Source organism: Sminthopsis crassicaudata, chromosome 6 (assembly GCF_048593235.1).
Source record: "Sminthopsis crassicaudata isolate SCR6 chromosome 6, ASM4859323v1, whole genome shotgun sequence".
Taxonomy (NCBI): Eukaryota; Metazoa; Chordata; class Mammalia; order Dasyuromorphia; family Dasyuridae; genus Sminthopsis; species Sminthopsis crassicaudata.
Genome location: NC_133622.1, coordinates 210,510,193 through 210,529,677, shown reverse-complemented (window position 1 = coordinate 210,529,677; position 19,485 = coordinate 210,510,193). Strand labels below are relative to the sequence as shown.

General features: G+C 36.4%; 1 protein-coding gene across 2 annotated transcripts in view; it reads right to left on the bottom strand.

Annotated features, from left to right (window-relative positions):
- NAV2 (neuron navigator 2) overlaps window positions 1–19,485 on the bottom strand; it is a 459,603-nt gene that overhangs the window by 327,052 nt on the left and 113,066 nt on the right. For both annotated transcript variants that reach the window (XM_074273796.1, XM_074273797.1), the window contains exons 2-3: window positions 5,616–5,733; window positions 1,069–1,121 (exon numbers count right to left, since the gene is read on the bottom strand). In XM_074273796.1, coding sequence (XP_074129897.1) covers window positions 1,069–1,121; window positions 5,616–5,733 — 171 coding nt within the window. The remainder of the gene's footprint in view (window positions 1–1,068; window positions 1,122–5,615; window positions 5,734–19,485) is intronic.

The following is a 19,485-nucleotide window of genomic DNA, read 5'->3' as shown; positions in this document are numbered from 1 at the left end:
CCATAACAAACCATAGACTTCACATTATGAGTCTAAAGACTGCCTATCAAATTGATGTATTTTAGAATGAAAGGAAGTAAAATGGATCATATTGGGAGGAAAGACAAAAACTGACTTCATTTGGAATGTTGGCAGCAAATTAGCTCCAAGGGTAAAGCCTCCCTTTTTATTTTTATTTTTTTTATTTAATGAATAGGCATTGTTATATAGTCTTAGACTCAAATGAAACACATTCTTTGAATATACTACTCACAAATTGTTTTGAAGTTGGAAAAACTAAGGGCTTAATATTATCACATTTAATTCAACTTTTTTCCTGAACACTAAAATCTTCACTGTTTTAATTTCAAAGGTAAGTCTATAAGGCTCATTAAAAAAATCGGCTGGTTTAAATAGAATACAAAAAAGGCAAAGGAATAGCTTTAAAATTCTATCAGACATGTAGTATATTTAACATATTTAATATGTATTAGTCAACCTGCCATCTGGGGGGGATGGGGGGAAGGAAGGGAAAAATTGGAACAAAAGGTTTGGCAATTGTCAATGTTGTAGAATTATGCATTCATATATCTGGTAAATAAAAACTATAATTAATTTTAAAAAAGAACATATACCACTTCTTAAGGCTTCCCTAGAAAATCTCTGTATTTTTGGCTTCTATTCATACTCCTTGTGTTTTATGTAAAAATAAAAGTTAAAAATATACAAACTATTTGAGGCCTTTAAGGGAAAGTAAGATAATTTATATCAGTCATATTTCTGACAGCCCTCATGGATATTTATATCACTGTACCAACTCAGCAGAGCAAGCCTCTAAAAACCAATAGGTTACTGGTCATTTTAAGGACAAAATTAATTCACAAAGGTTACATAAGCAAAATAATGCCATTGGAGGAACCTGTTATTTGACTATTTATCTCTCCATATCCAAGTCTATCTCCAGAATAAAGTTGGAATAACTGCACCTACCAATCACATGGGAATATTTTCAAAGCTATCTGTGCAATTTAGAAGTATTTTTAGGAGTATATTAAACATATTCAGCCCCTCAAATCTTGGACTACTTACCATTTGAGATCTATTCTTTGGACAGCCATTGATGTCTTCGATCTTTTCATTTGCTGAAAAATAAGGAGAATAAATCAAGCTTCAAAAACCTAAAGTGAAACCAATAGTGGAAACCCTTAGAATAGCTATTTTCAGGACCCTTGCTGCTGGCTGCACCTCCCGAGGCCTAAAAGTGGTGCTGTTCAAAGCAACCAAGCATGTGAAACATTGAGACACACCGAGCAAGCTCAGGGATTTACTCATAGGCCATTCCTCCAGGGACAGCTGGAGCAAGGCCATACTCATTTAATAAGGCGACAACTGCCTGGAGGACACTCCTTAAAATGATGGTGCATCACTGAAATACTTGTCTGGGAACCTGGGAAAAAAGATGCACAAGAGGACTCCGCTTCAGCTAGAACAGGAATGGGACAAAACTGAAGGAACTCTGCTCAGGAGCTGCAAAAATAGTCCAGGTACACATGGCGATCCACCCTTTCCACAGCATTCACCTGTGTGTTCTAAGTCACAAATGAGAGAACTTTTGTTTTTGACAATATAGCCCCGAATAAAGGAGAGGGAAACTGAGGCCCTGGGAAGCCCAGTGACTTGCCAACTACTGCCTCTCTCTAAAAGTAAGTGAAAAAAAGGTAACTTTCTACTAACAAAAAAACTCATTCTCAAATAAAAGGCTATCAAATGGAATCTGAGTGGAAGATGAGTGCATTTTGTCACACAAGGCAAAACACATTCCTCAAAACAAGAATAACTAAACATTTGATTCTGGGGCCTTTCAAATCCTTTGGAAAATTCCAGTTACTGTGGCATCTGGGATATAGTGAATACTTAATACTCTCTTCAGGTAAATTTCCTCTTCTTCCTCTAAAACTGCTTCCTTCCTTCCCAAATTACCTGCTATTAAATGGTTATATGTAAACAAGTGGTCACTCCCATCAGGGAAATACTACAGGCTCCTTAAAAGCAGAAATTTTTTCTTTTTTGTTTTTATATTTTATATATATATATATGTAAACACACATATATTAGCACACAGTGAGTGCCTGATAAAAGCTTGTTGATATATTAATTTGATTAATGAATATTCAGTGAGGTCCAAATAAGGAAAATATTTTTTGAACTTGAATGTCCTGTTCCCCAAACATTTCAATTAAGTTTTACCATATAAATTTTGAAAATGTTGCCTGTCTTTTCATTGTGAATGTGAATGTGAAAAAGGGAAAAAATATGTAAAATGAAATAATCATTGATGTGAATAACCATGACAAAAAAAAGCAAACTCAAGAAATGGTACAGGGACCTATGGCAGAAATGATGCAATGATCTTGGCCTTGATACAATTAAAAATAAAGATGGTATTTTAAATTCAAGGTTACTGGAATATTTTCTAATAACCCATTCAGGATGGTCAAATGTAATTGTCCATTTCTGATTAATGAATAGTTCAATAATGTGCATCCAATTTAAAAACCAAAACAGAATATTTATGTTCACGGATCTGGGCCTTCATTCTGGAAATACTCTAAGTTCTTTAAATTCCATCTGGAGACGCTCAGCACTAATAGGCAGTGCAGATAGGCTTACAGAGCAGTCTAAATTTTTAGCATTTCTAATACCTAGAGCTGAAATCAAGAATCTAGGATTCTAAGGAAAATGAAGTGGGGAGGGGAATGAGAGAATAGAGAATGAATATGGTTAGGGGGGATTTGAGGAGAAGGAAGGTTAACTCATTCTAGCTATAGGTAAAATTATGGGGAGGGGGAAGAGCGAAAGAGGGAAATGGCCCATCCCTATTCCTTCCTATTCCTCCCAAATTCATGATTTCTCCACTCCCCACTGCTTCTTTAGTCTCTCCAAGGTTATCTCTCTGCTACCTCTAAATGTCTGTGAAGGTTAGAGTACTGAGAGGTATAAGGATAGTATTCCTTAGGCTGAAGGGCTAGCAGGGTTCTCCGGGGAGGAAATATGAGCCTTCTAGACTGGCTCCTAGATCAAAGTCCCAGTGGTCTCCTCCTCGTTACAGTTCTGTAAATAAGTGCATCATTACTTATTCCTTCAATTAATGTAGAATCTGAGACTTTGATTTTGGTACTATTTATGACATTTAAAATTATCCCGTTAAGCAAATTGTAGAATAAAATAGGAAGATATTAGAAAATAACAGTCCTGGCAGAACCTCAACACAATGATACACACAGACCTTGGGCCTCATGGATTCTAATTTCATGACATTTAAACACTGATTTAACTATAATTGTCTAGAATCAGGGTACATTTTCAAATACTGGATTTGAATCTGCTGCTGTGAAAGGAGTAAATAACTCTAGGTTTTAAGAAACAAATTAATTTCTTTAGACAAACACCTTCCACAGAATTTCATAGTTTGAAGTTCATTTAGTCCCCAGCTTCTTAAACTGTGGTTCACGGCCCTGTGACTGAGGATCTCATAACTAAATGTGGGGGTGGCAAAATTTTGACTTATTATTCACTAAATGTTTGATTTGTGTATCTATTTCATATACCCATTTATCCGAGGCCATGGTAAAATTTCTTGGGCAAAAGGAGTGGTGAATAAAAAAAAGTTTTGAGGAGCCCTGGTCTAGCCTAACTCATACTTGGCCATCACATCATCTTCACAGCATCTTTTTTATTTGTATTTGAAAGATTCCAGAGGGGGAACCTGCTCCCTCCTGCAGATCTATTTTGGAGAGCTCCAGCTGTCAGAAGTCATTCATTCCTTCTAGCCAACATCTGCCTCTCTGAAATGTTCACTTTCTGCTTCTACTTCTACACTTTGGGCCAAACAAAACAAGCTGAATCCCTCTTCTATGACAGCTCTTCAAATACTTGAAGACAGCTACTGAGTGTTTCCCCCCAACATCCTCTCCAGGCTAAACATCCCCAGTTCATTGAGCCTCTTGAATCTGCTGAATGACCTGGCATTCCAGGATACTTACCTAATCTGCTTTGGAGATCTTATACTTCCCTTTAGATAGTTTAGGGAACTGAAGAACACAGGTGGGAGGTAGAGGGAGAAATGACCTGACCCCCATGTCAGTTCTCTCATAATAAATAATAAGACTAAGAAAAATACAGTCTTACACTTACTTGCATGGTGTTTTATACCATAGAGTCACTCCTCCGCTCTGATTCTTAATGGCTGTTGTCTCAATTTCTTCATTTGAAGAATGAAGGCATTAGATTACATGAGCTCTCAGATTCTTCTAGTTCTAAATCTGTACTTTATAATCCTTACTGCATTACTCTGATTTAGTAACATCATGCATTTCAATTTCCATTTATAGATGGAAATATAAAGGCAAGGACAGGGTTTTTTGGGGTTTTGCTTTGTTTTTACATTATGTTAAGGTTATATAGTTAAGTAATTGTGGAACTTGGACTAAAATTTAGGATTCCTGACCTTTAGGCTAATAGGATTTTACTGTAATACCTCAAGCTTCAAACAAGGAATAGAAATATAGGCAATCATATGACTGATTCACCTTTAAAAAGGACAGAAATTATTTTCTAGTTTGCATACTTGCCTACCCTATCATTGTAGCTATTGTACCAGAAAAGAGTCTTTTTATGGGAAAATGGGAAGTGATGGAATTTTTTTCTTTTTGGCCCATTCACACAAGGAATAAATGAAACTTTTGGCCTCAAGATGCCTTCTTGGGGTTTCAGAGAAATACTTCTCTATTTGAATTATGATTTCCACATTCATCTTTTCCATGTAAGATCAATCTAACAGATAAATGAATATTGACAAATGACCCCAATATCTGGGATCCTAGTAATGTCTATCTTTCAATTTGCAGCCTCTGAATTATTTTTCTTCCACTGCCAGCAGCTTTTTTGCATGTAATATCTTTTCTCCAACCAGGGATAACATTATCATTCTTGCTCACTCGTCTCTTTTGTCTTCTATATTGCTCAAAGCCTTTTGGTATGGATGACAGGGCTGGCCCGTTACTAAAAGGATGGCAAGAAACATGGCAAGAGATTGAGGACCAAAAATGACCAATCTAAAGATTGGCCCTTTCCTCATGTTGAGGCACATGCAAGTTTGGTTTCACCTTTCCCTTTATCTTCTACCCTCACTTCCTTACTGTTTTAAAACTAAACATCCTTTTCTCCTAAATGCACTTTGAGCATTAAGCCCCAGTTGAAATTAAAAATTGGAAGGAATAGTTTAGCACTATGATGCTTGAGAAAATTAATTCTAGAGTATTACACTAATGTTGAAAACTTTAGAAAAATAACACAAGCCAAAGGAAGGAAAACAATTAAACATTTGTTTCCTTCTTGTCTCGATCTTTCCTGTTAAGATGCTGTTAGTGCATTAATGGTCTCATTGGGAAAATTTTATGTTTTTATCTTAATATGTAGCCAAATGAAATTTGGGATTGAAACCCTGATTTTACTCTTGAGGATTTTTTTTTTAATACTGGACTCCTGATCCTCCCTTCTGTCTTTGAAAGGACAGAAAAATTTGGTTCCTGGTCACAATGTCACCCACAGAACACAACCCCAAATTGGAGACTTACCTACAACCTGGATGATCTCAGCCAATAAGACGCCATCGGTCACATCTTGCTGGAGATCCTTGATTAAACGTTTATGACCCGATTTGGCTAGATAGTGATTGGCCCAATCTGTGTAGATCTGCAAAAAAAGAAACAAAAAGGAAACACTTGGTTTTAGGTTTCCAATTAAACTTCCCAACCAGATTTCATGACTTAACTCATGGCAATCCGTGCATCCTAGGATTCAGTCTTGCCTCTGTCTAAGGCCAGTGAGCTCCATTAACATTCAAAGCATTGTACTGATGAAGCATTCAACTTACCATAGTTTAGCTTTACCCTATTGAAAGATCTGACATCAGAGCTTGGGGAAAACTAAAGACAGCTTCAAAACATGTGAAAGTCTGAATGGAATAGCAGACACGGAACTAAAACAGTCAGCTATGGGGTTGGTGTAGAGAAACTAAAACCCTATTTTCACCCAGAGGATCTTTCCCCTTTATTGAGAAAACATTAAGGGGAAATTACTGCCCAAAAGGATGCCTTTTAGTGGGCCATTTCAGGTTAATGAGTGAATTTAACGAAATCTTCAGGCTTCTGTCTTCCTTTAAAGGAGAAAAATGTTAAAGCATCAACCCTCCAATTACTTTTGTAGGAGCTGAATCACTTACAGCCTGGTGTTTACCAGACAAACAAAAAATGAAATCAGTTTAATTTGAAAGTTAAACCTCATGCTAATTATTGAGATTCTTTAGACAAAAGAGTGGGAGCAATCCCCACAGACTAAATTTGTATGACAAATATCCCTGAAGAGAAAGGGGTGAGATTGAGGCTGCAGATGGTTTGGTGGATAGAATGCTGGACTTTTGAGTTTATAAGGCCTGAACTGGAATCCCACTCACATCAATTACTATATGGCCTCAGCAAGTCACTTTCAGGGATTCTCAGTCTCAGTTTCTACATCTGTAGAATGGAAACAATAATAGCTTCTACCTCCCAGAGTTATGACAGATGTAAAGTGCTCTGCACACCTTAAGGTACTAGTTATTATTGTTATTGTTATTTTATTCTAGTTTTATAAAAGTTGGCAACCATAAGGAGTGAATTAGACCTATACCTCTTATATAAGGAACTTGAAAAGTAGTAGAAAATCATAAAAGATTCCACAGATCAATTTTAGGCTTTTTGTTTCCTTTAAGATTACAAAGGCTGCTACATAGTGTACAGAATGCCAGGTCTGGAGTCAGAAAGACTCATCTTCCTGAGTTCAAATATGTCCTCAGACACTAAATTTGTGACTCTGTGTGATTTTCCCTGTTTGCCTCAATTTCCTCATCAGTAAAATGAGGTGTTGGACTAGATGATCTCGAAGGTTCTTTCTAGGTCTAAATAAGGGGTGCTTAGGTTGGAATATTTGAAATTATTTAAACATATTTTGAAAACTATACTTCAATATAATGGGTTCTCCTTATAACCTGGTACAATATATTTTATACATTTAGAAATGTTATTCTTAGAAGGAATCCAAAAGTTCTCCCACTACCAAAATGGTCCATTACACAAAATAAGTTAAAAACCCCTATGCTAAATGAATCAATTATTGGGACATTGGTGATGTTATTTTTCCCCAACTCTCAAAAGCAAGAGAAATCCAATTCCACCAATCTTACATGTGTTACATCTCTTTCTCTCAATAAGAATCAGAGGAGCAATTAGGCAGCCAGGCTAGATCCATTTAATAATTCAGTCAGGCTCCAGTAACCCATTCTTTCTTCTGTTCTTGTGCTTAAATAGAAGAAAGAGCCTGCTCTTAGCTGACCAATTACCAGAGATTCCAATAAGCAGTAAGAAGAGCTTTCACCTCTCGATTACAAAGGCCAACAATAGGTAAATCAAAAATAGATTTACCCCTTCCTTCCATGGAGAGAATCAGAAATAGATTCTGAAAAGAATTACTGAACTCTGTAAGGTTCCAGAATCCTGTCCTGGTTATTGAAGCCAGTGAATTAGAGAGTTATTTTTGAAAGAATAATCAGGAGAGGGCTTGGTAGTTGTCAACCCCTCTCTGGCTTTTCCCATCTTTTCTTTTATAGTGAGTATCCCTCAGAAATAAGTGAAAAATTATCCAGTACCAGAATCTGACTTGAATATTCCCAAGTGGAAAATGTTTTCCCATCTTTTATGTCCAACTTGATGGGGGTACAGGGCAGCTAGAGGGTACAGTAATAATGTGTTGGACCTAGAGTCAGGAAGAATCCTCTTCCTGAGTTTAGATCTAGCCTCAGACACTCACTAACTGTGTAACCCTGGGCAAGTTCCTTAATCCTCATCTGTAAAATGAGATGCAAACCATTTCCATATCTTTGCCAAGAAAACCCAAAATAGGGTCACAAAGCATTGGATATGACCGAAAGATTACTGCCTTTCTTTTATTATAGTTGATTAAAAATGTTGTGTATCTTATTTAATAACTTGCAGTTTTTCCTTTGAGAATTTTTTGTATCTATTGATGATATATCTATTAGGAAATAGCTTTTGATCTTAGTGATTTCTGTCAACTCATTGAACATACTAAATATTATATATAGTACTTCTAAGATACATTTCAAGCCCACACCCTTGCTCTAAATCTTAAATCTGATGGGCACCCTACACTTACGTGGGATCAACCACAGCCCTTAGTTTCCTTTCTGGCCAAATGGGGCTAATAGAAAATGTACTCAGAACACTTTCTAAATCTTAAAGTTCAATGGGGGAACAAAGGTTGTGGTTACCAGTGTTGTTAAAATAGGAAAGACTGGAAAATAAAAAAAAAGAAACAAGTTATAACCCTTTGTTTCCAATTTTTTTCCATAGTGTTTAAAGGCATATTTCTTAAAAGATATCATTTTCCAATTCCCTGGCAAAGCAACTTCTGATACCTATTTGCTAAATCCACTATTTATAGCAAATCAAGACTAAACAAAACTAATTTAAGTAAAGACACATGCACACAGTGTGGATGACTGACGAAGCAGCAGACAAATGTTCACACTGGAGAACAGTTTAAAGTCTAGGGCAGTGGGCATTGCCTGGGGGAAAAAAAGAGTTGTTCATTGTTATGCAAAGATGTTTGAAAATAATAAACTGCTTTCTATAGAAAGACAAAAGTCAAGTGTAAATCCTTGAGAAACTGACTGCACTCAAGGCTTCAATAAAGTGGGAAATCTCTGGATTTCCAAACTAGAATTTTTTTGTCATTATTGTTTAATATATAAAGAAGAGATAGGGAGAAAAAAAAAGCAACAACATTACATTACATGGATAAAATCTTGTTTAATGGGATCCCAAGGGAAAAAAAAAATCCTTTGTTAATTGATGTTTTTCCTGCTGAACTCCATTTTTAAGGAGAATAAGGATAAATCAGAAAAAATAAATAATTTTATTTAAAAATTCAATTTTCCGGGGTCCGTATAGAATCATAGAGTGTTGGAGTTCAAACAAATCTTAGAGCTTATCCAGTGTGACCCGTGCCCGAGCACAATTTCTTCCTACAATATGCACAAGTGGTAAAGTGATTTTTCTAGCCTCTGTGTCATAGGACATAGCTTCATGAATCATAGATTTGGTGCTATAGAAGACCTTAGATGTCAACGTTTATCAAATGAGGAAATTGAGGCACAGAGAATTTGTTACTTGCTTAAGTTTATATGGTAAGTGTTCAAGGACAGAATTTGAATACAGTTTTTAAAAACCTTAATATTCCTGGGTTTCCTTTTTTCTCATCTACAAAATAGAAGCATGAACTTACTAAATGACCTTTATTTTCCTGTCAGTTCAAGAGTTATGATCCTATTATTCTAGTTAGCAAAAATCTATTCTCTAAAGGGAGAACATTCCAGTTTTCAATGGCTCTGAGTTTTAGGGTGTTTTCCCTTACATAGAGCCTAAAACTGCCTCTCTGTAATTTCCATCCATTGCTTCTCACTTTTTTCTTGTTTCTTTCCACATTGGCTAGCCAAGAACTAGAGGAAAATGACAAGGACTCACTGCAGAAGATAACTCTGAGTTACTATAAAAATCAAAATGTGCAATAATCTCAACACACTCCCTAGGATCATTTTGTTTCACCTGCAAAACAGAGCAATTCTTTCTTCTAGAAATATTTTACAAGGATCAAAAGGGTTCTGGTTCACCCACAGTTACCAGGTCCATTAACTCACCAGAATTTTCCATTCCCAAGTCTAAATTTACTAATGCTTTTACCATGAGAACACTGACTGAACCTGAAATGAATAGCATAAAATGTTCATTCTTTCTCTCCCCCTCTCTCCATCCCTCTTACTCTTTCTCCCATTACGTGTCTGTTCTCTGATACTCTGGGTAGGGAGAAGAAGTATGTTCAGAGGTCCAGAGATGTAAAAACAATGTCAGTAAAACTAAAATAAAAAATAACATTAACACTACAGTTATTTAAATACTTAGAGAAGGGTGGTGTTATTTTAATACAAGTGAACATGAGTGAAAATGACCCCAAAAAAATACAAAAGAAGAATAAAATAATAATTTTTAAAATATAGTGATTCTATAGTAGATATTCTATATTATAATTGATGTAGTTCTTTCCCATTTTAAATTCCCCTTATTCTTGTTGAATTTCCCTCCTTCCTTCTTCCCTCTTTAATTAGGTATCAAATGAAACCATCCTACCCTGGAGAGATGTCATGGTTCTCTAATTCCTATATCAGGGAAAGGAGTTTGCTGTCAAATGTTTGAAGAGATAAAAGAAAGAAAGAATTTAAAGACCGTGAAACACTGAATCTCATCTGATTAATTTTATGTTACCTGATGGAATTTCAAGGAGTGTTTCTTTCTTTGCTTAAAATTGATTATTATACCACTCTAATATGGTGAGAAAAGAGAATATTTTGTCAGCTTATCACCATGATAATAAAGATAATGACAATTTCTTTGGGCTTTATAATTTTGTTACGTTGGATTTAGCAAGTAGGTACACAAAAGCATTTTTGGTTTTATTTTCAAGATTTTACTCATGTAATTAGTGTTCAAATGCAGGTTAATGAAGCTATTAGCATAGTACCCTAAGAATGAAGCTAATAATGCTTTAGAAAATGTTATCTGAGTAGGTTATTTTCGATAGAGCTAATACATTTAGAAAGCAGCATGGGCCAGAATGCTAAATTTAGAGTCAGGGAGAATTGCATTCAAATTTTACTTTTGATTCTTTAAATGGGCAAACTTCAAACTCTCTCATGATCAAATTGATTCAAATGATTCCTCTGATGTTTATAATGAGCAAATCTCTTAATCTCTCTGATTCTGTTTCCTCATCTTTAAAATGGGAATAATCATGGCTATACTTGAGTTGTTTTATGGGTCAAAATAATAGTGTTTTACAAACATTATCAACCTATATAAATATTAGTAATTAATCAGACCAATAAATCCAGGCCAAAAGACCAGGCATTTCCTTCTTACACACACACACACACACACACACACACACACACACACACACACACACACACACATTAACAGGATAGTGGAAAGTACCAAGAAAGTTGTTCCACTTAGTAGAAATATTGCAAAAACCTCAAGAGAAAAAAAATTAAAAGTATCTCTTGGGAGAGCAGATGAAGCACAATCAGAAACTAGAGATCAAACTAGAGTTGCTCCTTTTCTTAACAAATGGGATGGCCTTATCTCAAGTCCTTGGATTTTGTTTGTTTTGGTATATCTTGAAACTCTAAACATATCCTCAACATCATGTTTATCCACTAATAACATATCCTCACACACCTGAGCCTCTGCACCAGACACCATCACTACCACCACAAACTATTACCGTTACCATAACGATTACTAGTACATTTAAATAAAACAACAGAACATTTAAATAAAACTTATGGAATCATCTGTATTATGAAAATACAAAACAAACAAACAAACAAACAATAAAAGACACCCGTGATGATGATGCTATGCATTTATATAGTTCTATTTATTCAAAAGCATACATTTTCAGAACTGTAATTTAAGTAGTATCATTGACCTCTAAAACATTTCAGTGAAAAGAATAAATCAGGAATTATTATTTTTTTTGGTAGATAAAGGAGAAAATCATGTGGTAATCGAGAAAGAATACTAGATTTGGAATTAGGGACTTGAATTTGAATCCCAAGTCTGCCATTTACTCCCGATATGTAACTAATTCCTCTAGATTTCAGTTCACTTTTATGAAAATGAGAGGGTATAACTAGATAATGCCAAAATTCCTCCTAACTCTATGACACTGTGTTGATGACACTAAGTTTGATCACAGGACTCAAAGAGCACATCAGCAACATAATTGTTAATTAAATCCACTCTACCTAACCATCAGTCCAATGCTGGGACCCTGATACTTCTTTTCACAGTAGAATAAAGAAGTCAGCTCTTATTAACATGCCTTTCATTAATCCCATTTGAATACATTTGTTTTGCATGTTGTCTCTCTAACCAGGGTGTAGTCAACCAGGGCAAGGACTCTATTTGCCTTTCTTTGGCGCCCCAGAGCTTAGCACAGTACATAGCACGTAGTAGGCACTTAATAAAAGCTTGTTTTTCTTTCTTCAGATATAAAAAGAGTGGATTGGCTCTGACAGATTTATTGGACATAGACAAGAATAATATCATATTGGAAGACTCAGAAGGGTTTTAGTCTCAAGTGTCCGGTGGATTACACTCATTAACAAGAACATGGATCTACTGAAATCATGACATAAGTAATAAATTTGTTTTTATGTATTTCCTTCTTGTACCTGCCACAATGTAGTGGTATAATAAAAATGACGGTGAATTTACAACTAAGGAAATATGATTCTATACTAGTTATATTGTTGTGAAAAAATAATTTGATCTCTTGCATGTGGCGGTAATAATGCTTATATTACCTATTCTACATAGTTAAAAAAAAAAAAAAGGATTTGGTAGACTTGGAGGTACACTATTATAATACCAATCATTATTAATTAAAATAATCATTATTAGAAACTTGCTTATTGTCAGATATTTAATAATCTGTATTTATATGGTAGCAGTGTGGTATAGTAGCAAAAGCACTGCCTGTGAAGTCAGTGTACCTGGATTTAAATCCCACTTCTGATAGGATCACTACCTAACCCTTATGCCTCAGTTTAGTCATCTGTGAAATGAGTGATTTGGCCTTGGTACTTTCCAATGTCTCTTCCGACTTTAGATATGATGTAATATGATTTTGTGGTCCCCTGATTTTAGGGAGGCTTCTATTAAATCTTCTGGCTTTGGAGTTTGCCTCAGGAAATTCCCACACCCAATCTGTCTGATTCTGAATGGACTACTCCTCAATCAGATTAGCTTCAGGCCTCTGGATAGCTCCACAGATCAAACTCCTGAGACAATGGTAACTACACCACTCCTTAGTTGATAGCTGACTGTCAGATAGATAATCAGGTCTGCAAGAACCAAACTCCCCTGGGCCATAGAATTAGCATGTCAGTGTTAGAAAGCTGGATAAAGGGGTCTCCTTGCTTCTGTTTCTCTTCTGAATTCTCTTGGAATTTAGTCCACTTGTAATTGGTGATACAATAAACTTTGTCCCTAGACAGGGAAATAGGTTCAAGCCTTCAAATTCTTTTGAGACACCTTGTAACACTGGTCTGTGACCCCAAACTTTTGGGGCTCCTTCCCAACCTCAACAGATATACAATTCCAAGATTATATTTTTCATTCTAAAGGAATGAAAATTGAATGCTATGTTTTAATATTCCATTTTCCTAACCTTCAAAAAGAAATCCGTATGTTCTGATAATTGTTCTTACACACACACACACACACACACACACACACACACACACACACACACACACACACATACACACATACACACCTGCAAATGACTGGGAAGAATGGAAATCTCCCTAAGGAGCCAAGTTCTCATTTGCTGCCATGATTATGAAACACTGGCATTCCTGGCTCTCCCTTTGAAAGCCAGACTTGGATGAGCTGCTCACAGACAGACTGGGAAAGTGATGAGAACTTGGTTTATTGCTCAACAGGCATTGCTGACACACCTTTGGTGTGTATGTTTGTAGGTGTGTATATGTGTGTGTGTGTGTGTGTGTGTGTGTGTGTGTGTGAGTATCTGAACCTAATAGGTTCAAAAAGGCTTTTTTTATATTTTCCCATTTCATAGAAAGGGTACAGAAATATCAAATGGATCCTTTTCTCATGTTAATAAAGACTTTGGGGGGGAGATCTAGCATTTTATTCAAAATTTTTAAATTGATATTGATTTACAGAGCTCTTTGTTATATCTTTTCTGGGTTTAGGCATTAGGATCATATTGATCTCACTAGGAGTTGGTTAAAATGCCTTCCTTATCTGTACTTAACTATAGCTTGCTTGGGAGTGGGTGAGTGGTGGGTGAAAGGGGGAAAAAGATTAAAGTACAAAGTACACAGCAGAGAACAAAAGAATAACCTACAAAGAAGCAAAGGAAAGATAGACCGTCATGAATATATTATATATATATATGCTTTCTGGAAATGAGAATCCATCATATATTTTGAATCCTCCCTGATGTTCTGCTGGGCACATGTCAGTGTTTTGTTTTTCCTTTGTCTGTATTGTTTTCTTTTTCTATTTTTCTTATTTTGTATTTAGTTTTAAATTAAAAAGAGAAAACAGAAAACAATAGTAAAAAGAAAAACAGGAAAATGTCTTCTTTCTCATTTTTTTAAAAGAATAATTTGTGTCATATGGATACTTATTTTTTTTAAAGTTTAATAGAATTCTTCTATAAGTTTATCTGGTCAGATTATTTATCTCGCCATTAAAATAATAATTTAAAATTCAATACAAGTTACTGTTGCAAGGAAGTATTCTAACAAAGCCAAAAAATGGTTTTAAAAATTAAGGCACAGCTTTTTCTTCCTTCTTTCCTCTTTCCCTCTCTCCCTTTCCCTCTCCCCCTCTCTCTTCCTTTCTCCCCCTCTCTCCTCCTCTCTCCCACTCCCCCCCCCTCTTTCTTTCTTTTTCTCTGTCTCTCTCTGTCTCTCTCATATGCATATTTAGCTCCAGAAGTTTGAAAGACTGGAGGTGTGTCTTGTAAATATTTAATGGGAAACAGTAATTCTGCCAATCCAACCTGAAGCACTTTGCAGGAGATGTCCAGGGCATTGAATGGCAATATTCTAGGAACCATACAAACATGGTATTGTCTATGAGCAGAGGGTGGGGCCACAGAGTGATTTCGGGTATTTTGAAACTTTGCTACCAAAAAATAAATAAATAAACAAGCCAAACTGCTACAGGGAATTAAATATATCCCAGGGATCTCCTAACCATGATATTTTTCCTTAAGTTGGTGCCAGTTTGTGTCTCAGCCTGCAGCTGATCCACTTGAAGACTGCGATCATTGTTACTTAGTCGCCTTTCTCAGGACATATGCTGGGGACGAGTATCCCCATAAATCTAGTGCCTCATACTTTGTAATCCTGCGAGATTTCTGACTAATTCCATTAGTCTTGGTGAGGAAGAGTATTAATAATTTCCTGTTTTCCCTTTGCTTTATAGGATGAATGAATGACTGAAAAAATTCTAAGGGTTTACTATTTGCAAAACACTGTACTAAGAACTTGGGCTACAAGAGGCTCACATCCTAATAGAGCGAGCTCACATATATAGGAAGTTTCAGTAGTAAATCAGAAGGAAAAAGCTAGAGGTCTTTTGGATATAGAGATAAACAGTCTTTCTGAATGACATTTCCATTGATAATACCCTATATTTTTCTGAGGTTGAACCTCTGCATGGTATCAAGAGGTCTAGAATAAAGAACTTTGTTTTCTGAACCTTCCATGCCCTGAATCCAGGCAACTATCTAAGATTTTAAGTTGCAGAGAAGGTGCCAAGCTGCATCGATAAAGGGGATTTCATCACCAGGCAATTCCCTCTACTAATAAAATCACAGGACTAGCCTCTCTCCAGATGCTTATCCCATTTATTTTCTCCCTAACTGATCTGACCCACCATTTTAGTCCATAGGGATCTTTTGACATTCAAATTTTTGTCATCCATCATTTTAAACTAACCCTACCAACTTTCCTACCTGCCAATTTGATTAGCATGCTTTATGCTTCTTGCTACCATCCTCAGCCTTCCCCAACCAGAGATCTAATTGTAAAGAGAGTCAGGGATGACAATCTCCAAAAAGAAGAGAAGACAGCAAATGAAAAGATGGAAAGAATGACAAGTGGAACCTTTTGTGGGCCAAAGTGAAGTTCAGAGTTCCCTTTGAAGTTATGTCATAGACATTCATGCTACCCCCAGCTCCACTTCCATAAAAATGACTATCCTAAGCAAATATAGTCCTCTCTTGCATAAAGTTTTCACTAAAGATTTTGGGCTAAAATATATGAATTAGGTATACTTATAAAGTAATAAGAAAGATTATTTATTTGACACACAGAATTATTGGTTTTATAATAAGAGAGACCTATAATAAGAGATCTTGAATAATAGAAAATGTATGTCAATGGCAGTCCCCAAATTATGGACATTGGCATTAGTGGAAAGAGAATTAAATTTGGGAAATGGAAAATCCTGAGTTCCAATATTGCCTCAGATAATTATTAGTTGTAGGATCACAGAGGAAATCTAGTTTAGCATCTGTCTAAACAGAAATCTTTTGTACGACATCCTTGGCAAACAAGTGGAACAACCTTTACTTGAAAACCTCCAGGGATAGAGAACTCCCTCCTGCAGCATCCCATTTCACTTTTGGACAGCTGTAATTGTTAGAAAGCTTTCCGTTTTTATTAATCCCAAAGCTGCTTCCTCCCAACCTTCCTTCTTCCTGTCTCTTTCGATCAAATTGTAAAAGTTTAATTCCTCTTCCAAAGAGGAAATTTGTTAAGCTAGGAGCTTCTCAAGGTCAGCCTGGGTTTGGTTACATGTAAGGCAATTTATGGTTTAAGTAGACTTTTGAGGGTAAGCTTGGAGCCACAGCCACCATTTGTATTTCTGTTACTATGGAGAAATACGTGATATAAAACCGCACAATTTGTTTATAGCCAAGGAACAAAACAACCAACTGATTTGGATACTGTGTCTTATATATCTTTTGCATTCTCCACAATTCTTAGCATCTAAGAGATATAACGAAAGATATGGAGTTATAATCTCCTATTTCACTGGCAAGTAGCTGGTTGGCATATGATTCCTAATTCATCATTTTCATCAAATATTTGTTAAATGACCTTGAATGATACAGGTGCAGAACGGGCACCACATCTGTTAAATATGACCTTGTTTGTCAAGAAGCTCTCTCACATGGTGCCGAGTTCAGACAGAAGGACAACTATCTATTGAGGATATTAGAGAGCTTTTCACATAGTAAGCAAGTTGATCGAATATTTATTCCCGTGAGATCCTAAGCAAGTCACTTTCTTTCCCTGGGTCTCAAGTTCTTCATTCTCATTTTTTCATAAAAATGTTGGTCTAAAATGTCACTAAGATCCCTTCTAGTTCTAGATCCCTATAGTAGGAGTTCTAAATCTGGAGCCCATAGACCCCAAATAGGTCAGTGGATAGATTTCAAGAGGTTCAAGAACTTGGTTGTGGGGAAAATTACTTTTATTTCAGGATAATTGATTTCTTTTGTAAGCTTTTCACCACCTGGACCCTTGCTTCCTTTCCAATAAAGATGACTCCCACGATCCAGTGAAACTGGCTTACTTTCTGGCACATCAGGAGTTCCATATCCTGAGTCTGTTCCTCTTCATTGGATCTCTCTCATGCCTGATGTTCTTCCTTCTCTTCATCCCCCTGGCTTCTTTAGAGTCAGCTCAAATCTTACCTTCTCTAAGAGACTTTTCCTGATCCTCCTCAACCTAATGCTTTCCCTCTCAGATTATCTTCAATTTATTCTGCATATTTCTTGTATTTACAAAGTCCTTTCTATGTTGTCTCCCCCATTACCCAGTGAATTCCTTCAGGATTGGGACTATCCAGAGCTTATCACTGTGCTTGGCAAGGATAAGTTGTTGCTCAGTCATGTCCTCGTTTGGGATCTTCTTGGCAAAGATACTAGAGGGGTTTATTTCCTTCTTCAGCTCATTTAACAAATGAAGAAACAGAGGCAGACAGGGCGAGGTGACATGATCGGGGTCACACATCCAGGGTCTCGGGTCAGATTTGAACTCAGGTAGGTGAGTCTTCCTGATTCCGGGCCCGGCACTCTATTCACTCTGCCATCTAGCTATCCAACAATAACCATCTAAGAAATACTTGTTTGTTTGCCTTAACTTCATATTTTATTTTATGAAACTGAAAACATTAATCTGAGAAGGGATTTATAGTTTTAACTACAGCAAGAAGATTCCTCCCTGCTCCCCCTTCTCTCTCTTACACACACACACACACACACACGCACACACACGCACACGTACCCCTTGTTCTAGAGCTAAGAAAACAGACCCACAACACAAATAATTCTCAGGACGGGCATCAGAGAAGAAAACTTAATTGCAAACCCTTACTATCTCCTCAGACATCCCAGGAAGTATTAGTTAGGATGAAAATGAGATGACTTCTCTGAGGAGTAGTTAATCTTGGGAATGTTTGATTATAGGCTCTGTTATACCTCCCTTCCTCCCCAGAATCAGAACGCTGTTTTAAAAGTCCTGTCTCCTACTGTCTGAAAGATTTTTCAATCATTTTTCCAAGTGTCTCCTGATGAGATCAAACAGGGCCCCACTTTGAATTTCTCAAGTATTCTCCATCATTCTGTTCATTAGTTACGAACTAATATGACATGTACTCCTTCCAAATGTTTCCTTTACAGTTATCAAAGGAATCAGACTTTCATAAGCATGACTCAAACAGACATCACTGCAACAGCTGACCACTATCTTACTGGCAGCAAATGAATCATCGTGAGGCTGGAACAAGGATTTTTTTCATTGCTGGCTAACTTGGTTGGTCATTTCTACTCCAAGGCAACTTGTGTCTCAGTACTGTGCCTACCCTCCGGCTAGCCTAAGGGTCCGCAGCCAACATGAGTTCTAAAGTTACAAGAATTGCCACTGATCTATTATGTTCACTGGAGGCAGTGACCTCTTTGTCATGAGTATAATAAACAGCCTAGAGGCATGGACTCCTAGTGTCTATCCAATTGAGTTCAAAGTTACTAGATCTGACCCCAGAAGGGACAACTAGAAGCAATAGGGGAAAAAAAAAAAAAAAAAAGAATGGCAAAAACACAAATTTAGATTTGCTAGAAGGAAAAACAAAATTTTAAAACTTCTAACCATTAGAAGTGAAATGGGCTGCTTTATGGGGCAATGGCTTCTTCCTGTCTAAAGGTCTTCAAGCAAAGGCTGGATGAGCATCCCTTAGAGATGTCGGAGAGGACATTCTTGTTTGAGTATGGGTTGCCAACATAGTTTCTGATATCCCTTCCAATTCTGAAATTCTGTTATGCATCCAGACATCAAGGACTCTTACAATATAGCCTCCCTCTGTTTAGCTATGTTGATTTCTTACTCCTCTCTGGAATTTTATCCCAGACAGGCAGATTTATCCATTATCCCCAACCCTCATGTCATTTTCCCACATAATGAAATTCCCTTCTTTCCTCTTCCCTTCTACTACTAAATCCTTACTAATTGTTTCATGTATGATATGAAATTATAGTTCCTCCACATACCTCACAGAACCTAGAAAAATGATGGACTCATAAGTAAATAATAGATATTCATTAAGTTTTTTTTTAAGACAATACTTTATTGTGAGACTTCTCTCATCACAGGGCAGCTTCCTTCATCTTTAGTAAGGAAAGACGGAAAAGAATTTTTGAATTCAGTACACTAAGAAC